The 19,831-nt window shown below is 39.7% G+C and overlaps 2 protein-coding genes and 1 long non-coding RNA gene across 10 annotated transcripts in view; 1 reads left to right on the top strand and 2 right to left on the bottom strand.

Annotated features, from left to right (window-relative positions):
• adipor2 (adiponectin receptor 2) overlaps positions 1-19,831 on the top strand; it is a 48,673-nt gene that overhangs the window by 26,416 nt on the left and 2,426 nt on the right. Inside the window, exon 9 of one of the 2 annotated variants that reach the window (XR_004613180.1) lies at positions 3-229. Coding sequence is in view for 1 of the 2 variants with exons in the window: in XM_034579018.1 (XP_034434909.1) it covers positions 3-131 (129 nt within the window). In the remaining variant the exon portion in view is untranslated. Of the gene's footprint in view, positions 1-2; positions 899-19,831 lie in introns of those variants that run through there. The other variant, XM_034579018.1, reaches the window with a different exon arrangement.
• Positions 8,737-9,794, bottom strand: LOC117757675. The gene is made up of 2 exons (XR_004613181.1): positions 9,691-9,794; positions 8,737-9,634 (listed from the first exon to the last, which is right to left on the bottom strand). It is a non-coding gene; the product is annotated as an uncharacterized LOC117757675 (long non-coding RNA).
• The window catches only part of LOC117757671 (putative homeodomain transcription factor 2), a 32,740-nt gene continuing 23,565 nt past the window's right edge, over positions 10,657-19,831 (bottom strand). For 5 of the 7 annotated variants that reach the window (XM_034579009.1, XM_034579013.1, XM_034579012.1 and 2 more), the window contains 17 exons: positions 18,918-18,987; positions 18,225-18,383; positions 17,738-17,903; positions 15,987-16,151; positions 14,649-14,871; positions 14,405-14,551; positions 14,137-14,293; positions 13,969-14,036; positions 13,639-13,767; positions 13,383-13,468; positions 13,048-13,240; positions 12,829-12,960; positions 12,652-12,738; positions 12,205-12,360; positions 12,024-12,119; positions 11,810-11,935; positions 10,657-11,136 (listed from right to left, as the gene is read on the bottom strand). In XM_034579009.1, the coding sequence (XP_034434900.1) occupies positions 11,116-11,136; positions 11,810-11,935; positions 12,024-12,119; positions 12,205-12,360; positions 12,652-12,738; positions 12,829-12,960; positions 13,048-13,240; positions 13,383-13,468; positions 13,639-13,767; positions 13,969-14,036; positions 14,137-14,293; positions 14,405-14,551; positions 14,649-14,871; positions 15,987-16,151; positions 17,738-17,903; positions 18,225-18,383; positions 18,918-18,987 (2,181 nt within the window). In that variant the 3' untranslated portion in view covers positions 10,657-11,115. The remainder of the gene's footprint in view (positions 11,137-11,809; positions 11,936-12,023; positions 12,120-12,204; positions 12,361-12,651; positions 12,739-12,828; positions 12,961-13,047; positions 13,241-13,382; positions 13,469-13,638; positions 13,768-13,968; positions 14,037-14,136; positions 14,294-14,404; positions 14,552-14,648; positions 14,872-15,986; positions 16,152-17,737; positions 17,904-18,224; positions 18,384-18,917; positions 18,988-19,831) is intronic. The other 2 variants (XM_034579016.1, XM_034579017.1) reach the window with 1 other exon arrangement.

Raw genomic sequence — 19,831 nt, 5'->3', positions numbered from 1 at the left:
AGTTCCACTCCCACCAGTTGTTCCACATCTTGGTCGTCGCCGGGGCTTTCGTCCATTTCCACGGTGTCTCCAACCTGCAAGAGTTTCGCCACAAGGCGGGTGGAGGCTGTGCCGCGGATGGCACTCTCTAACACACACACACATACACGCACACACACTGACTCACCCGTTCACTCACACGTATTTTAACTGGGAGGCACCGGTTCTACTAACATGCACAGAATTACACACACACAAGCTTCTCAAACACGTGCTAAGACATGCACACACGCGCTCTCTCACCAAACTGAAGACCAGCGTGGCTTGTCCGGTGTGTGTCTGTGTGCGTAATAAACAGGACGAGCTCCTAGGGGGCGCTATTAAAACTGATCGAGGAGGGGTTTTGTTCTCTTCCCTTTCCTCTGTCTGCCCGTTCCATCCCTCACCTCATCAGGCTATATTGCTTTGACTTCCAAGATGGTGCGTTTTGTTAAACTGTTTCTGAGACTCTTCTCTTTCCTGGAAGGATCTCCGTTTGTTTAGGGGTCTAGACCTTCAGAGCCTCTTCTGTTTGCTGACGTTTAATAGTTTGATTTGAAGAGGAAGCAGATAAAAATACATTTTTGGGTGTTTTTTGCCGAATGCTGTTTTCCGAGTCACATTTTAGAAAAAAGAAAAGGAATTGAGCGGGAAATGTCTTCGGATTTCTTCCATGATTGTTGAGGTTGGGTGGGGGTGGGTGTGTTCGTGTGGGCGGGGGGTTTAAATAGTCACTTTTAAAAGCAAAAAAAAGAACCCTTTTCCATGTAAATAAGATTTCTAAATTTTGGGTTATAGATTTGTATGAAATATATATGAAAAAATAACAAAAAATTATGTTATGTGATGGCAAGAATGAATATGTTAGATGATAAATCAATAAAAAATGGAGGAGAAGAGGTGTTTTATCTACAACGTGTTCTGGCGGTGAGGTGCAGTGGAGTGAATAATATATTCTGTCAGTGGAGGGAAGTGCTTCAAAGAATTTCATTAAGTCTGTATATGCAAGGATGAGAGGCAGAGACGACGAGGAAATATGAGGCACAACACCTGAATATTGGCAAATAAGCAGCGACGACAAGACGCGGACTCGAGTCCCTATCCCGACCCAAAAACCTTTAAATGTAAACGAGGAGACTACCTCGTCGAACCTGCGCCCTTGTGTTTTTTAAGCATCGCAGAATCGCAGCACCGTTCTCTAATCAGACCTCATGAATAAAACGTTCCCGTGCGCTTGAAACCAAATATAAAGTCCAAACTATGAAACCTAAAAGAGTCACCTTGATGTGTAGCCATGTTCATTTGTCTTCTTACTGTAAATTGTCATATATTGTATATCTAAAGATAAAACAAATTTCTATGCCACCGATATAAGTTTATTGTTTTTTAGGACATGCCCTGAAAAGACGTCACGGATAACGAAGACATTTTTATAAACCGAGTCATTAATGTCCCTTTGGTACTGTAGCTTTACAGTATTCGTACAGTACAGATGCAGTTCATCGTAGTCCTCATGACACTCGGATTCACCTCTGCACAGAAAAAGGATTCTCTGTCTGAAAAAATGTTTTTTCCCTCTGACTGGATTGTATTTTAATTTATCCACTGCTGCTTTTGTTATTATTATTATTGTTATTATCACAAGCTTTAATTTCACTTTTTGTTCTTTTCTCTTTGACCTTTTTTTTTTTTCATCTGTCGTTATTGCTCAGCTGGAGACCATCTGTCTCTCATGCTAAAAAATTACCCCCAAAAAAAGGTCTGACAACGTTGTCAAACTGACCATAACTACTACAAGGCCACAGATAAAGATCCTTCATGTGGAGGTTAATACACGGTGACGTTTTAAAAAAATCTTGCACATGCACAATAGAAACACTTACATTCTGGGCCTGATTTTTTTTATTGTTTGAACTTAAGCTTTGAACAGGAAGTTGAATTATCATTTTGAATGATCAACATCTCTTCTTTGTGTCACACTTTTGCTTTTCAGAACAAAACAAATCTTGTTTTCATCTTGTTTTATTCTTTCTTTTTCTCATTTCCTGTTTTTATTTTTATCTAGTTTATATTAATTTATTTGTCTTGGGGAGTGTGTATTGTCTGTTGAAGCACACGTTCCGTTCTGATGGGAGTGTCTGATTGCAATGGACCTTTATATCTGCTGTATTGTTCTAATAAAAAGGTTTTTTGAATCTGTCATTGTGTTCTAGTAGTGATTAGTATGTGCACAAAATACATTAACACATTTTTAAGCAGCTACGATAGGAAAGAAATTTCTCTGTTTAGTTACTTTGCAGGTCAGTCTTTGTTGCCCTTGTTATGCAGATAATGAATACAGGCTTATTTATATTTTCTATAAGTTTCATAAGAAGACAGATATGATGCATATATATATATATATATATATATATATATATATATATATATATATATGCATTAATCTACAACATAAACATAAAATTAACTGGTTGCAACCAAGGTTTTTCTTAAACTTCAATTTTTAAAAACAACTTTATATACAAACGTATACACAAACAAGGTATTTGCTTGACTGACAATATAAAGTGACTGCAGTTGATTAAACAGATATAGATAAATAAAACTTATTTTCTAGATTTGGACGCCACTCTAGACTCATGTTAATTTTCTAGATTTTGGAATCGACAACATACTGTCGTGATTTTTTCTTCTAGATTTTGGACGACACCATGCTGCCGTGTGTTGTTCTTCTACATTTTGGATGCCACACTACACAGTTTTGGACGCCACTTTATATAGTATGCGTTTTTTCCCCCTAGTTTTAGGAAGCCATACTATACTGTCAGGTTTTTCTTCCAGATTTTGGATGCCACACTGTACTGTTGTTCTTTTTCTAGATTTTGGCTGACATTTTGCTTCCGTGCTTTTCTTTACCAGCTTTTTGCTGCCGAACTTTGCTGCAGTGTATTCTTTTCTAGATTTTGACCGTCATGCTTTGCTCCCAGGGTTTTCTTTTCTGGATTTTGGCTGCCACACTTTGCTGCCATGTTTTTCTTTTTCTAGATTTTGCCTGATCTAGAAACGCTAGAAACGATCTGAAACGCTTAACTACTGTGTTTTCTTTTCTAGATATTGGCTGCAACACTTTACTGCTGGGTTTTCTTTTCTAGATTTTGCCCGAAACGTTAACTGCGGTGTTTTCTTTTCTAGATTTTGCCTGAAACGCTTAGCTGCTGTGTTTTCTTTTATAGATTTTGGCCGTCACGCTTTGCTGCGGTTATTTCTTTTTCTAGATTTTGCCCGAAACAATTAGCTGCTGTGTTTTCTTTTCTAGATTTTGGCTCCTGTGCTTACTGCCATGGTTTTATTTTCTAGATTTTGCCTGAAACGCTTAACTGCTGTGTTTTCTTTTCTAGATATTGGCTGCAACACTTTACTGCTGTGTTGTCTTTTCTAGATTTTGCCTAAACGCTTAGCTGCTGTGTTTTCTTTTATAGATTTTGGCCGTCACGCTTTGCTGCGGTTATTTCTTTTTCTAGATTTTGCCCAAAACGTTTAGCTGCTGTTTTATTTTCTAGATTTTGGCTGCTGCACTTTACTGCTGTGGTTTCTTTTCTAGATTTTGCCCAAAACGTTTAACTGCAGTGTTTTCTTTTCTAGATATTGGCTGCAACACTTTACTGCTGTGTTTTCTTTTCTAGATATTGGCTGCAACACTTTACTGCTGTGTTGTCTTTTCTAGATTTAGCCCGAAACATTAACTGCAGTGTTTTCTTTTGTAGATTTTGCCTAAACGCTTAGCTGCTGTGTTTTCTTTTATAGATTTTGGCCGTCACGCTTTGCTGCGGTTATTTCTTTTTCTAGATTTTGCCCGAAACGTTTAGCTGCTGTTTTATTTTCTAGATTTTGGCTGCTGCACTTTACTGCTGTGGTTTCTTTTCTAGATTTTGCCCAAAACGTTTAACTGCAGTGTTTTCTTTTCTAGATATTGGCTGCAACACTTTACTGCTGTGTTTTCTTTTCTAGATATTGGCTGCAACACTTTACTGCTGTGTTGTCTTTTCTAGATTTAGCCCGAAACATTAACTGCAGTGTTTTCTTTTGTAGATTTTGCCTAAACGCTTAGCTGCTGTGTTTTCTTTTATAGATTTTGGCCGTCACGCTTTGCTGCGGTTATTTCTTTTTCTAGATTTTGCCCGAAACGTTTAGCTGCTGTTTTATTTTCTAGATTTTGGCTGCTGCACTTTACTGCTGTGGTTTCTTTTCTAGATTTTGCCCAAAACGTTTAACTGCAGTGTTTTCTTTTCTAGATATTGGCTGCAACACTTTACTGCTGTGTTTTCTTTTCTAGATTTTGCCCGAAAAGTTTAACTGCTGTGTTTTATTTTCTAGATTTTGGCTCCTGCGCTTACTGCCATGGTTTTATTTTCTAGATTTTGCCTGAAACGCTTAGCTGCTGTGTTTTCTTTTATAGATTTTGGCTGCAACACTTTACTGCTGTTTTCTTTTCTAGATTTAGCCCGAAACGTTAACTGCAGTGTTTTCTTTTGTAGATTTTGCCTAAATGCTTAACTGCTGTGTTTTCTTTTCTAGATTTTGGCCGTCACGCTTTGCTGCGGTTATTTCTTTTTCTAGATTTTGCCCGAAACGTTTAGCTGCTGTTTTATTTTCTAGATTTTGGCTGCTGCACTTTACTGCTGTGGTTTCTTTTCTAGATTTTGCCCAACACGTTTAACTGCAGTGTTTTCTTTTCTAGATATTGGCTGCAACACTTTACTGCTGTGTTTTCTTTTCTAGATTTTGCCCGAAAAGTTTAGCTGCCATGGTTTTATTTTCTAGATTTTGCCTGAAACGCTTAGCTGCTGTGTTTTCTTTTATAGATTTTGGCTGCAACACTTTACTGCTGTTTTCTTTTCTAGATTTAGCCCGAAACGTTAACTGCAGTGTTTTCTTTTGTAGATTTTGCCTAAATGCTTAACTGCTGTGTTTTCTTTTCTAGATTTTGGCTGGCACTGCCATGGTTTTCTTGTCTAGATTTTGCCTGCTGCACTTTACTGCTGTGGTTTCTTTTCTAGATTTTGGCTGCTGCACTTTACTGCTGTTTTCTTTTCTCGATTTTGCCCGTCACGCTTTGCTGCAGTTATTTCTATTCTGGATTTTGCCCGAAACGTTAACTGCTGTGTTTTCTTTTCTAGATTTTGCCCGAAACACTTAGCTGCTGTGTTTTCTTTTCTAGATTTTGCCCGTCACGCTTTGCTGCAGTTATTTCTATTCTGGATTTTGCCCGAAACTTTAACTGGTGTTTTCTTTTCTAGATTTTGGCTGCTGCACTTTACTGCTGTGGTTTCTTTTCTAGATTTTGCCTGAAACGCTTAGCTGCTGTGTTTTCCTTTTCTAGATATTGGCCGAAACGTTAACTGCAGTGTTTTCTTTTCTAGATTTTGCCTAAAACGCTTAGCTGCTGTATTTTCTTTTCTAGATTTTGGCCGAAACGCTTAGCTGCTGTATTTTCTTTTCTAGATTTTGGCCGAAACGCTTAGCTGCTGTGCTTTCTTTTCTAGATTTTGGCTGCTGCACTTTGCCTGAAACGTTAACTGCAGTGTTTTCTTTTTTAGATTTTGGCCTTTCGGCCAAAATCTAGAAAAGAACACAGCAGTTAAGCGTTCCGGGCAAAATCCAGAATAGAAATAACTGCAGCAAAGCGTGACGGGCAAAATCTAGAAAAGAAAACACAGCAGTAAAGTGTTGCAGCCAATATCTAGAAAAGAAAACACAGCAGTAAAGTGTTGCAGCCAATATCTAGAAAAGAAAACACAGCAGTTAAGCATTCCGGGCAAAATCTAGAAAAGAAATAACTGCAGCAAAGCGTGACGGGCAAAATCTAGAAAAGAAAACACAGCAGTTAAGCGTTTCAGGCAAAATCTAGAAAAGAAAACACAGCGGTTAAACGTTTTGGGCAAAATCTAGAAAAAGAAATAACCGCAGCAAAGTGTGACGGCCAAAATCTAGACAAGAAAACACAGCAGTAAAGTGTTGCAGCCAATATCTAGAAAAGAAAACACAGCCGTTAAGCGTTTCGGCCAAAATCTAGAAAAGAACACAGCAGTTAAGCGTTCCGGGCAAAATCTAGAAAAGAAATAACTGCAGCAAAGCGTGACGGCCAATATCTAGAAAAGAAAACACAGCAGTTAAGCGTTTCGGGCAAAATCTAGAAAGAGAAATAACCGCGGCAAAGTGTGACGGCCAAAATCTAGACAAGAAAACACAGCAGTAAAGTGTTGCAGCCAATATCTAGAAAAGAAAACACAGCAGTTAAGCGTTCCGGGCAAAATCTAGAAAAGAAATAACTGCAGCAAAGCGTGACGGCCAAAATCTAGACAAGAAAACACAGCAGTTAAGCATTTCAGGCAAAATCTAGAAAAGAAAACACAGCGGTTAAACGTTTTGGGCAAAATCTAGGAAAGAAACCACAGCAGTAAAGTGTTGCAGCCAATATCTAGAAAAAGAAAACACAGCAGTTAAGCGTTTCGGGCAAAATCTAGAAAAAGAAATAACCGCAGCAAAGTGTGACGGCCAAAATCTAGACAAGAAAACACAGCAGTAAAGTGTTGCAGCCAATATCTAGAAAAGAAAACACAGCAGTAAAGTGTTGCAGCCAATATCTAGAAAAGAAAACACAGCAGTAAAGTGTTGCAGCCAATATCTAGAAAAGAAAACACAGCCGTTAAGCGTTTCGGCCAAAATCTAGAAAAGAACACAGCAGTTAAGCGTTCCGGGCAAAATCTAGAAAAGAAATAACTGCAGCAAAGCGTAACGGCCAAAATCTAGACAAGAAAACACCAGTTAAAGTTTCAGGCAAAATCCAGAAAAGAAAACACAGCGGTTAAACGTTTTGGGCAAAATCTAGGAAAGAAACCACAGCAGTAAAGTGTTGCAGCCAATATCTAGAAAAGAAAACACAGCAGTTAAGCGTTTCGGGCAAAATCTAGAAAAAGAAATAACCGCAGCAAAGTGTGACGGCCAAAATCTAGACAAGAAAACACAGCAGTAAAGTGTTGCAGCCAATATCTAGAAAAGAAAACACAGCAGTAAAGTGTTGCAGCCAATATCTAGAAAAGAAAACACAGCAGTTAAGCGTTTCGGGCAAAATCTAGAAAAAGAAATAACTGCAGCAAAGTGTGACGGCCAAAATCTAGACAAGAAAACACAGCAGTAAAGTGTTGCAGCCAATATCTAGAAAAGAAAACAGCAGTTAAGCATTTAGGCAAAATCTAGAAAAGAAAACCATGGCAGCAAAGTGTGGCGGCCAAAATCTAGAAAGGAAAACACAGCAGCAAAGCGTTGCAGCCAAAATCTAGAAAGGAAAACACAGCAGTAAAGTGTTGCAGCCAATATCTAGAAAAGAAAACACAGCAGTTAAGCGTTTCGGGCAAAATCTAGAAAAAGAAATAACTGCAGCAAAGTGTGACGGCCAAAATCTAGACAAGAAAACACAGCAGTAAAGTGTTGCAGCCAATATCTAGAAAAGAAAACAGCAGTTAAGCATTTAGGCAAAATCTAGAAAAGAAAACCATGGCAGCAAAGTGTGGCGGCCAAAATCTAGAAAGGAAAACACAGCAGCAAAGTGTTGCAGCCAAAATCTAGAAAGGAAAACACAGCAGTGAAGTGTGACAGCCAAAATCTAGAAAAGACTACTCAACAGCGTAGTTTGGCAGCCAAATCCAGAAAATAAAAGCGGCATTAAAGTGTTGCAGCAAAAATCTAGTAAAGAAAACTTGGCAGCAAAGCATGGCATCCAAAATCTAGAAAACAAAATCTTGGCAGTAAAGTGTGGCAGCCAAAATCTAGAAAAGAAAACACGGCAGCATAGTGTGGCAGCCAAAATGTAATACTAAGAGCCAAACGGTGAATTTGTGAATATGGAATAAACTCATAAAATTGGATTGATCGATGTTCTGCTCACCCACTTTCATTTAGCGCAAATTGATTTCCTCTGCAAGGAAGTGTTCTCTCTTTCAACCAAATCCACCTTTACAACAACAATCTACCAAGGTGCACACCTGAGTTTTAAAGGGACTGGTAGATGGCACTTGTTTTATTGTATTTTCCATTTGCCTTTTACAGTCCCATATATCTCCAAAAATAATATAAGCAGAAGAGCTTGTTCCATTCAAGTAAAATGAATATATCAATCTACTTTAAGCTGTCCATCAAGTAACTTTCTGAAGGAATATCAACACTGTGTAAATTCAAGTGGAGGAGCCTAGTAGTTGTATAAATGACAAACTAACACATAAAATAAAGTATAGTTCAATAGTATTCCAACAAGGTTTATTATTTTCACACTGAACTGAAGTGTACTCGAATAATAAACATTTTCTCATTTCAAGTAAAATAAGGTTTGCTTTTTAAATAAAATAAAGGGTTTTTGAAAAAGGCATCTTTAAATAAAGTGCTTAATTTAAAAAAATAAAATAAGTTGAAGTTTTCCCATTTCTTTTTCTAATATATAACTACATTTTACATTTAAACAATCTCAACAAACATTAACAACTAAACAGCTTAAACTTTCTCTGGTTCAGTGAAGTAAACTCTACCATGTGCTGCCAGGATTTACTACCGTAAGGATGGAAGAAGCTGCGCAGGGTAAAATAAGTCTACCGTAAGTGCGAGAAAAAGTGTGCATGTTTCATGATTTGATTTTTTTTAACTGAAAGACAACAAAAGAGTCATTAGTGAGTCAACAACTGTTTCTTTTATTTTTCTTATAAAAAATGTAGACCTTGTGGACAGACCGGTTCACAAAAAAAAATCTTCTGTTCAGGTAAACAGAATCACAACAGTTTTTTTTTTACCTAGATTCCTTTCATACATACAAGTCAAACTTCTTTGTTCCTTAAAAACATGGCAAAACATGTATCGTTTCAACAAGCGTTAGGGACAAACAATCTTAACAAAAGAAAAAGTGAGAGAACAAAGAGCGAAAGGTCAAAACGAAAACAAAAATACAACTTGAAGAATTTTTAAAGGGAAACAGATTTTAAAGCATAACGCTGCAAATACATTCTTTCTTTTTCCGCAGAGAATAAGAAAAACAAACAAGCACTTTGGTCTTCCTCCTCAAACACACTGAAGATAATTATGCTAGCATTTTAACGAGTGACGTTAGTTTCAGTTAGCAACGTGCTAACACATTAACTGAGGCAACAATTTACGTCAGCATTTAAATCACGTGAGATATTTTCTGCGAGCATGATAACTTCACGTACCATGTAGAATGAACTTCAAGAGCGATGTGAATATTAAGGTCGCAGCTAGCATTCGCTTGAACAGCAAATGCAAACTGTGTCAAGCAGGTGAGGTACAAAATAAATCTCTAACATTGAGACGAGATGAAACTTATTTTTCTTCCATTTAAAATCTGTTTTGTTTTTCCTAAAGTGCATATCTTCAATCACGCTCATGTTTTAACTGCAGGGAAGGAGCCTATGATGGGCAGAGGATGAACTGTCTCACGCCATGCTCATGAATATGTAGCTCTGGGAGTTTGATAGCAAATATGAATTTCCCATTTTAATTTACGAAATAATCAAATTTTGACTGAGATACAAACAAATCAGATTGTCCCAACATTCTCGAGCTAAAACTCTTGTAATTTTTCATCATTTGTCAATAAAAGTGAGAAATTACAGTAAAACGGCATCAGCCAAAACAAGTTATTTTGTAAAGAGCCAAGTTTCAATATTTTAATTAAGAGGCTTGTTATTCCAATTATGTTTTTATATTTTACAATATAATGTAAAAGGCAGCTGATAATTGTCTATATAAAATAAAAAACACAAACTTAAGTTAGGAAGTAAGTTAATATGCATCGTTTCAGCCGGTAGGATCAATCTGAGCAGAAGTAAAAAAAAAAAAGCTTGAGGTAAACAACCGTCAAACTCCACTTAAGAAGCTGTTTGGAAGCTCGTTCATTACCTGCATGTTGTACCAAACTGTGTATGAAAATAACCTGAACTACATCAGATCAGTTATTACCTTCATATGTTGCTGGAAATACTGTCAGAGGAAAAAAGTAAACAAATACAAAAGGGCATTTGATTGGATTTAACTTGCTGCAGTGAAGTGACCTTCAGCAAACCCTCGACTGTGTTAATACGTTTTTTAACTCTCACTCCAGAGTCAATGTCACCTACTCCACATGTTGTTATTTCCATTATCTGGATGATTGTGTCTTTGCAGTGCTGACGTCGGCTGGTTTTTCAAAGTAAGAACGAAACCAGGAACAATTTTCTCAGGTAAGTCAGCAAATAAAAATAAATAAAAAACTTAACCTACCAAACAATTCTGTTAACATCCAATACTGTTGTATACTTTAAAACCCAGGAGCTGGTTTAAACAGTGAACAGAGAGCAGTTGTACATACATTTTTCAGATACAGAGGAATAAAAAAAAAAAAAACTGACAATTCTTACATTCTTTTGTCAGAATACCAGGTTTTAAATTTGTAGTTTAGGATAATTAAGAGTAACTTCAATTGTAGTTTGATCTTGATACACACTGAGGTTTTATTTACTACATCGGTTGCCGCCTAAGAGATTTTACGTGTATTTAAACTTTAGAAAGTCAACTGAGAAGAAAACCACTGGACTAGTATTTTTAAAAACGGATTTTAAGGTAATAACAGAGCTTCAAGTTTCGTTCTGAAACTCACTCAACATAAATAACTTTCAGCAAATAAAACACAAAAAATGACAATACAAAGATTTTCGCCCGTTCGGCAGTTCAAAACTTAACCTTCAAATTTGCAAATAAGCTGAAATGAAAACTGCAGCGGAGAACCTAAACTATCACAATAACAATAATAATAATAATTTATGCTTATAATACTTTGTGTTGACGGGTAAAACAATATAGCATCGTTTTGTGCGATAAAACACAAAAAAATGGAAACAAACTAGAATTCAAAGAAACCCTAAGTAAAAACACTGAGTGGGTAAATAAATAGTTTGTGAATTGCACAAAGTGAGAACGTTGAAGGTCAGAGCTCCGATATGTTGAGACTGACGCTCAGTCTTTCAGTCAGTGACGTCGACACTCTTCCTCTTCTCTCTGTCACGATTTGATCTTCCACAGCTGTCGACACAAACAAACACGCTGCGGTTAGATTTCATACGACAAACATGATGTGATAAAGCCATAAAAACAGTAACTTATAAAACGTAAAAGGAAAGAAAGATTAGTAGTTTAATTCAATTGTAAGAATTTACTTCAAACGCTGTATAAAGTAAAAAACTCAGTTTTAAGACTAAACTAAATTCAGAGAGAACATATAATAACTTTAAATACTGTGAGGTAATCCAACAGTTTATTTACCATGTTAATTCTGCTTATTTTCATGATGAGAGAATATTACAGGTAAGTTTTGTTTACAAGTGTCAGGATTGGCTGGTTGCTCAAACAGACCAGTGTCCAGCCAATCACATAACTGGCTCAACTGTGTGATTGACAACGCTTTCCATTTGTAAATTATTGATAAATGTCTCTAAGCGTGAGCCGTCATTTTCAGATTAAAACTTTCATTGGAACATGGGAAAGTTTCTATTCAGATCAAATGATACAGTCGCCAGCAGAGTGCGCACACTATCAGTTAAGTGATGCTACAATGTTTGAAAGAATTGTTTATCGTGTCAAATTTGGTGGATTTGTGTGAAAAGCCCTCACATTGGATTCCTGAATCCCTGTATTTCACTGGTCATGGGTTAAACTAGTGACTGTGTGTAGAACAGTGAGGTGAACACACACTGACCTTCAGGTTAAATCCTAACAGGTCCGAGATGACTCCTGACACGGCCGACAGGATGACCACCTGGGTGATGTTGTAGAGCAGAGGGTTCATGGTCAAACCGTACAACCTGAACGGAGTATCCAGCTCCTGCACACAGAGACACGAGTTGGGTTATTAAACATTTATGTATTAGATGTTTATACAAGTGTCTTAGTAGAGTTATGAGTCTCTTTACCTTGAGTAGTTTAGTAGCCAGTTTTAACACATTGTTGACCAGAGTCAGCTCCTCTTTCTTGTTTGGCTTCTTCTCCATCTTCAGATACAGGTTGATCTGTCAAATGGAACAATGTTTAAACACGTGTCTGCTGTGTGTTCATGTGTGTGTGTGTATGTGTTTTCTCTGTGTGTGTTGGTACCTGTTCAGTGAGCAGGATGGAGGTGTTGCTGTACTTCTTGCTGGTCTCGGAGCCCAGCGTGACAAACCTGAGCAGGAACAGAGACAAACTGGAGCACCAGATCACCAGCTCCCAGTTATAGTGACACTCCAGGAACGTCCCGTGGACGTGGAGCAACTGAACGGAGAGAGGTAAGAACGTTATTCAGTCTTTAGAGACTTTCTGACAAACTTACAGCTACTATCTTATGCTCTAGTCTACATCAACACTGAAGCTGAATTTATTTGACTTGATTGTGCAGTGAAATCCAGATACTGCCTCTAGTGGTCAGGAAGAACTCATAGAAACAGTGTTGCATTCTGTGGTTTGTCATTACATAATGTGATGAGCTCATAAATATAAACCAAGCATTGATAAGCTTAATATTCCAATGTCTACATAATCAGATGTAGTATGCGAGTTAAATACCTGAGCACAGCAGATGAAGACGACAGACAAAGTGAGCAGGAAGGCTGACGACACAATCACGTCCACGGAGCGCTGAGGACCCCGTCTCTGCACAGAGAGTCACTCAGTTTGTGAATACTGAACTAAAATCACTTAGCACAGCTACTGAACCTTTCAGGTGGAGTTGGTGTGTGGTACCTTGAGGTATGAGCGCAGCGACAGCCACATCTTGATGTTCTGAACCTTCTTCAGTCTGAAATGAGGAACCTCTGACTTCCTGGCTCTGCGGGCCGACGTCAGGTGACCAAACAGCTTAGCGAACAGGAGCCTCTGAAATAACAAGTTGATTGTTCAGACTGTCAAGAATCTAACTCGGCTTTTTGGTTTAGCTGCACATTTAAAATGTGATCATCTCACCTGTTTGTATGTCCTCTCTGCCACGCTGAGCAGGAAGAAGAAGAGCCATGTGAGGCAAACGCGCACCAGGAAGCTCAGCGTTACCATGGTGATGACCATGGCGTCTGATCCAGACCCGCCCCCCAGTGCCACAGACAGAAGCTCATTGGCTGAGAGCGCGGTCAGCTGATCAAAGTCTCGGTTCTGAGCCAGTCTGCAGGAGAGGACAAACTGATGTGAGTAACACGTTCATGTTTTTTACCTTTTTATAACTGATCAAATAATGAAAATGTGTAATCTGTAGTAACTAAATTAAAATTATATTTAGGAGTTATTTAATGTTTTGTCATATTAACCTGTATGCAAACGGTGTGAGTCCAAGAGTCACTGAGACCAGGTTCCCAAACACCTGGTAACCAATACCAGGAGTGAAGAGATTCACCTGTGGAGAAGAATCAGAAACAATGTGATTAATGTCATTTTTTTATCCTTCTCTTCCTCAGTTTTCAGATACTAAGGTTTTATTGGTGCAAAAACAACCGAGCATCTGGGATAATAGAATTTGTACTTGTAGAAAATAGTCACTTTGAAATCAGAATCCCCATCACTCACCTTGTTCATGATCATGCCGCTGATCTCCAGGACGGACATGTCGGCCTTCTTACACTCGTTTCCCTCCCACACTATAGCGCTCACTCTCTCCAGGCCGGGGTTGGAGCTGTGCAGCCACGGAACGTGACCCTGCAGAGAAACACACACACACACACACACACACACACCTTCAGTCAGCACATTAACACAGACCTCACTGTCTTACCCTGGAACATTTAATACTCTAACAGGACTACTTAAATATGATCTAAAGTAACTCAGTAAACAATCAAGTCAGATATCTAAAAAAAATTAATATTAAATTTAAAACAGAATGTGAAGTTCACAGACCTGATGGAAAGGGTCGTCTCTGTATTCCTTCTTAGCAGGAGGGCACACAGGTGTTCCTCCTTCTCCCTCTGTACAAACACCAGCCAAAGAGTGTTACTTTCAATACACGTATCTCTGAGCACATTAATGAGAAACTTGCAGATGTCTCTGCAGATGTTTTCCTCTGACCTGTTTCTGATGTACACGAGGATCTGCACTCGGCACAGTGCAGGAAGTCTTCCCACATCAGGTCCTCCGTCTCCGACTCGTGTCGAGTGCTCTCCGAGTCCTGAGTCCTCAGACTGGAACATCTGGAGCTGCAGCTGGTGCCGGACTTGGGGACGTCCTGATACAAGACGAGACAGATTGTTGCCTTAACGTCCTTTTCTTCTTTGACAAATATGAAATAAACCGATTTTAAAAGGTTTACATGCTGTGTGTGAGTGTGTGTGTTTACCTCCACAGCGTAGTGTTTCTTGTAGTGGTGAGTGCTCTTGCGGTTTCTGAGCGTACAGTCACTGTTCATTCTTTCAACCCCCCTGCGGAGGGCGCTGTAGGAGGCTTCAGGGTCCTCCTCGCTGGACGCCTCATCTGATGCTGGCTCCTGTAACACACAACACATCAGCCAAATGCAGGAGGGCCCCGGTCGTCTAGATCTAAAACTACTCAACAGTAAATTCAATGATGGGTTGATGAATCACCTTGTTGCCGCTGGGCAGCATCAGACCCGTGCTGCGAGCAGCGTGAGGCGGCTGGACGAGAGTGTTCCAGCACGCCTCGTCTGTCCTGTTCAACAAATCACATCGCTGGTCGTGGAGCTGAAGTCCCTCCTCGCTGCTGCGATTGGTCACACGACCGTCCAGCGACACGTAGCCGTTATCGGTCTCGGTAGATTTGTCGATGGAGAGCTTGGACTTCTTAGATCTTTAGGAGGAAACGAAGGGAGGAGAAGAAAAGACGAGTAGAGAGGTAGATGAAGAGACACGTTCGGATTTGAGGGACTGCAGAGTCACAGAAGCTGAGTCTCAGAAGCAAACATGCAGTGGAACGGGATGCATTCAACACTATGGAACATTCATTCAAAATGAACAACGAGACACTGAATAAATTAAAGAATTAGCAAAGTAAACATGCAAAACCTGATTTTATTAGTAACTCAGGTGCAGTCTGACTTTTTCTCACGAATAGAAATTTGAAATAAAGTTAAAAAAAAGTAAGAGTGAGTGAATCAGTGGTTTGGTAAATGAACGACAGAAGAAAATGAACTGATGGTGGAGTAGTTGTCTTCAACTCAGCTCGGAAGTGAGTGTGACAGATGATCAATAAATGAAATAAATGAAGAGACTGAATCAGGAGTTGGTTTAGAGGCTTAAAATGTTCCACACTGTTGCTGGAAGCTGATCAGAGCAGAAGCACATGGGGAAGCAGCAAACGGTCACGTTTCTCTGGAAGAATTCAGTCGTTTCATTTGACGACTAAACCCTGAAACTAACGATTGATTTATTGGTATCAATTTTCAATGTAAGAGTCATGACCCCTTCTGCTTCTTTCAAATATAGCTTGTCCAGCATTTATATTCAAATTAGCTGCAAAGTCTCCTTGTTCCCACTTAAGATGGAGATGTTGCTTTTATTCATGTTTTGGTACGAAAAGAATCAACTGGCAGGTCAAGACATTTTCTCTTCTTATCAATTTGTCAAATATTATTTACATTTGGTGAGCAGGTCAATCATTTAATCCATCTCCAGGAGGATACAAGTTCACAGTGCGACAGGAGAGGAGGTGACGTTGCAGCTAAAGAAGCTCTGGTTAGATCTGAGTCAGGGCAGGGATTCAGGCTTTTATTTTGAAAACCCAAAATTGAATTTTTAGAGTTTGGATACAGATATTGAGATGAATTTACATTATTTGCTTGTACATATATTGAATCGGTCTTTTAGGAGTTAAAGCTAATATTCCCCTCGATGATTTTGAGCCTGAAGCCCGACCCCGCCTTTGTACATCGTCGTGTAGGAAGACGGGAAACGAGAGATACACACCCAGCTTTACAGATATCATGCCAGAAATCTTGGAAGAGAGTGCCCAGGCTGTATGTGGGGCTGCTGGCTGAGTGGGACTGTGCCGCCCCCTCCTGTGTGTTATCGGTAGTGCTAGACCCGTCGCCTTCCCTATGCACCTCCATCTGAGAAGCCTTCCTCAACTTCCTTCAGTGTGGAAAGAGTAGAGGGTGGAGAGAGACTTAGACGTGTCCACAGGGAACCAGCTCGTCCCAGTAATAATATATCTTTAATCCTCACTGCACCTAAGTGCTAACAGTTCAGATTTATCTTTAACAAACCGAACAGTGCAGTTTGAGATCCTGGGACCCGCTGGACACGGAGGCTGATACTGTTAAAGGCTAATTCCACTCAAATCTGGTTCCAGGTTTTTATTCTGCAAAAGTAGACGTGTTCAGAAAAGGTGTGCCAAAACTTTAAAGAAATATTTTGGGTTATAAGAAGTGATTAGGGAGCCTCACCTTTCATCATAATTAATTTGAATATGTTTATTTATTAAATGATACAATTACAAAAAGTTGAATGTCTATTTTTGCAGAATAAAAACAAAAGTTAGATTTTGCAGAATTGCTCCTAATCTCTCGCCACATCTCAAAATGAGACGGACAGAGGGGAGATGTGGGAGAGAACTTTTAGTTTTTTTTAATTTAAAGGCAGGAGGAAACCGGTTATTCTGGAATGGTTTTCAACGAGCACTGGTCAGAGAAAAATACAATAATAACTGGTTTTGATTGAAATCAAAGTAGCTTATTTGAGAAATAAAACAGGTGGTCAGCCAAGTTATTTCCTTAAAAACGAAATGGAAAGGATCTAGTGGAAAATGTAAAGAGTGAAATTTGGGATTGTAAATGTGATTCCTGCCCAGAAACGGATTTGTCCATGAGATGAAACGTCTAAAACAGCTGAACGAGGAAAAGAGACAGATACAGAGAAACATTCAGAGGAACAGAATCAACTTTGTGTGAAATAAATGTGGTAACTCATAATTAAGAAATAATCCTGAATGGAAGGAGAACAACTAAAACCTCCCATCGTCCAATTTTCTTCCCTGAAAATTGCCTTTCGTGTTTACTCAGAAAAAGCAGCCGCACACTGACAAGCTTCAAACCAACAAAAACACAACCTGCAAATCTCAACACTACAAAAACACACAAAGTAAAACAAACTACTTTCTACTTTCACACAGTGAATCACGTTGTTCTTTATCAGGGAGAAGTTTCAGCTGTCGGTCAAATGTCTTGTTCCCATTGCTGCTTTGCGTTTAAATCAGATCAGATGTGGGAATTTAATTGATGCTGGATCATAAATGATGGATTGTGAAGTCGTTCATTTGACTGAAACCTTCTCCGTGATAAACTCATTTAGATTTTGAGTGGGAGAAGCTGACGGAGGAGTCGGCAGAAAGCAAACGACAAAGACAACAAAACACTGTTTCCACACCTTCCCTCCTCCACTCTCTGTCTCATGCTGTATTATCTTCACACCCCCCCTTGCTCTGTCTCTTCCTGTGTCTCCCTTCTCTCTGGGTGCAGTGTCCTCTGTCTCCTACATGACTCATCCATTACTCCCTCTCTCTATATTGTCGTATTTTTTGCTTCACCTGCAGCTTCCCTCCTTCTCTCCCTCGCTTTAAATCCTCATTTGCCTGACCTCCACTCCTCTGCATCATTTCTATCTCTCCTCTACCTTCCTTTCCTCATCAGTATTACCTCTTTCCTTCCCCCTGTGTGTACCTGCGTCTCTTCCCCCCGCTGCTGGAGGCGGGCTTCGGCGTCCTGGTGGAGACGATCTGACAGTGGACGGTGCCGAGCAGCAACATGAGCCAGATGGCTCCGAACACCTCGGTGGTTGGGATCCCATGAGGCTGAGGGATGGACACATACAGGGCTGCTGCTGCCACTGTCGGACAGAGACACGTGTTGTTACAACTTTATCAACAGAAAATAAACAAAGGCATCCATGTTGGTGTCTGTACACAGATTTGTACCCAAAAGTATTCATAATCTGCAAGATTATGGAAAAACAACTAAATATATTTCCGGGAAGTGGGATGGGACTCGGTCCAAGAAATAACCTGTTACATTGAGGCACGGATTCAGAAAAAGCTACAGATGCTGAATTTGTATTCTCTTTTATAACTTTGTGAGATAGGGACAACTGCAATATTTGTTTCTTGTGTGAAAATAAGAAACAGACATAATCATCTCTTAACAGACTTACGTTGCAGTAAATAAAGAACCAACAGTAAAAGATAAATGGCTCTGGACGTGACCTGGATCCACCAGCGGTAAAAGAACGGGAAGAAGACGACCCGGACGATGCCTTTCCTGGTCAGCGACGTCCACGGACTCTCGGGTTTGGCCTTGGCAAACGCCGACCCTGAGGAGGAAGAGATTAAAAACACACACTCAGTTTAATGAGAAGAGGTAATTAAGGTCAACGACCCTGTGGTGAGAAGAAAACTCATCAAGTAATTCATCCTGGAGTCAAAACGGAGCGGTGCGTTTCTTTTCATCTTTTACTTCCTCCTTCTGATTCCTTTTCTAACCCTTTTGTCTTTTTTAATCTCTGGATCTTTCTCCACATCCATTCATATCCGTCTCATCTACTCTCTTCCTTCGTTTCTTTGTTGATTATCTCTCTTCCTGTGCAATGAAATAACAATGAGGAGGAATTTGACTGAGCCGATGAATAATTGAACGTGTGATGAATATGAGACTGAGAGACGAAGAGATGAGAGCTGAGATAGAGGGATGAGGACGGAGGAGGCAGAGATGAAGAGTGACAGGAGGTTGGCACGGCAACACCAGCATCTCAGGTTCGTGTCTGTTAAGTTAATGTGATGTTCTGAGATGATTTTAGCTTTAGCGGGGGTTGTGATTATCCTGATAGATACTGACACACTTTTCTCACCTCTGACCAAGTCCACGTCGATGAGATCTGGTTTGACATGTCCCGTCTTCTTTGGCTTGTTCCTCAAGCCCTGAAGGGGGAGACAGAGAGTCAGAGTTAATGACAGACAAAAGAAAATGATTATCTCTCACTCTCTCTTTTACACACACACAAGCACACACACACCTCTCTTCTCCTTAACATCAAGTCTCCACAAGGAAATAAAACAAGCCCACACACGTCTACAGTAATTCTACTGCAGCAGGCTTCTTGTGCACTTTGTAAGAACACACACACACACACACACACACACACACACACACACACACACACACACACACACACACACACACACACACACACACACACACACACACACACACACACACACACACACACACACACACACACACAGTGTTTGAGGAGACACACCGTGCACTCACACTGGCTCTACTCGCTATTAAACAGCACATTAACACACATCTCTACGTTTTCACCCGAGTTCTTCACTGTGACGGACTGATTCGGTCTGAATGTTGACTTCTTTTGCTACTTTACGTGTGTGGATGAATTCACATGAAGAAAGATGAAACCTCCTGCTTTCATTGATCCCACTGAGGTTCACGGTTATAGCTCCCCTGTGGCACGCTGACTTCCTGTGGCTACCGCTCACTTCCTCCTCTGACGCATTCGCTATATCGGAGTGTGTGTGTGTGTGTGTGTGTGAAACTGCTCAGTCAGCTTTGATGACAAACTGGACTAAAATGTTACCAGTGACTATAAATGATGGAAATCACATATGTAGGGTGTGTATGAGAGCCTCTGTGTGAGTGAATACACAAACATGGTTTTATTAGTGTGTGTGTGTGTGTTTTCAACCACTTTGATCTATAAAGTATGTGGCAGCTCATATTTTCTCCTTTACCTTGTTCTTC

The sequence above is a fragment of the Hippoglossus hippoglossus genome, chromosome 23 (assembly GCF_009819705.1).
Source record: "Hippoglossus hippoglossus isolate fHipHip1 chromosome 23, fHipHip1.pri, whole genome shotgun sequence".
Lineage (NCBI taxonomy): Eukaryota > Metazoa > Chordata > Actinopteri > Pleuronectiformes > Pleuronectidae > Hippoglossus > Hippoglossus hippoglossus.
The sequence above is the reverse complement of the archived record's forward strand: the minus strand, read 5'-3'. Positions and strand labels throughout refer to the sequence as shown.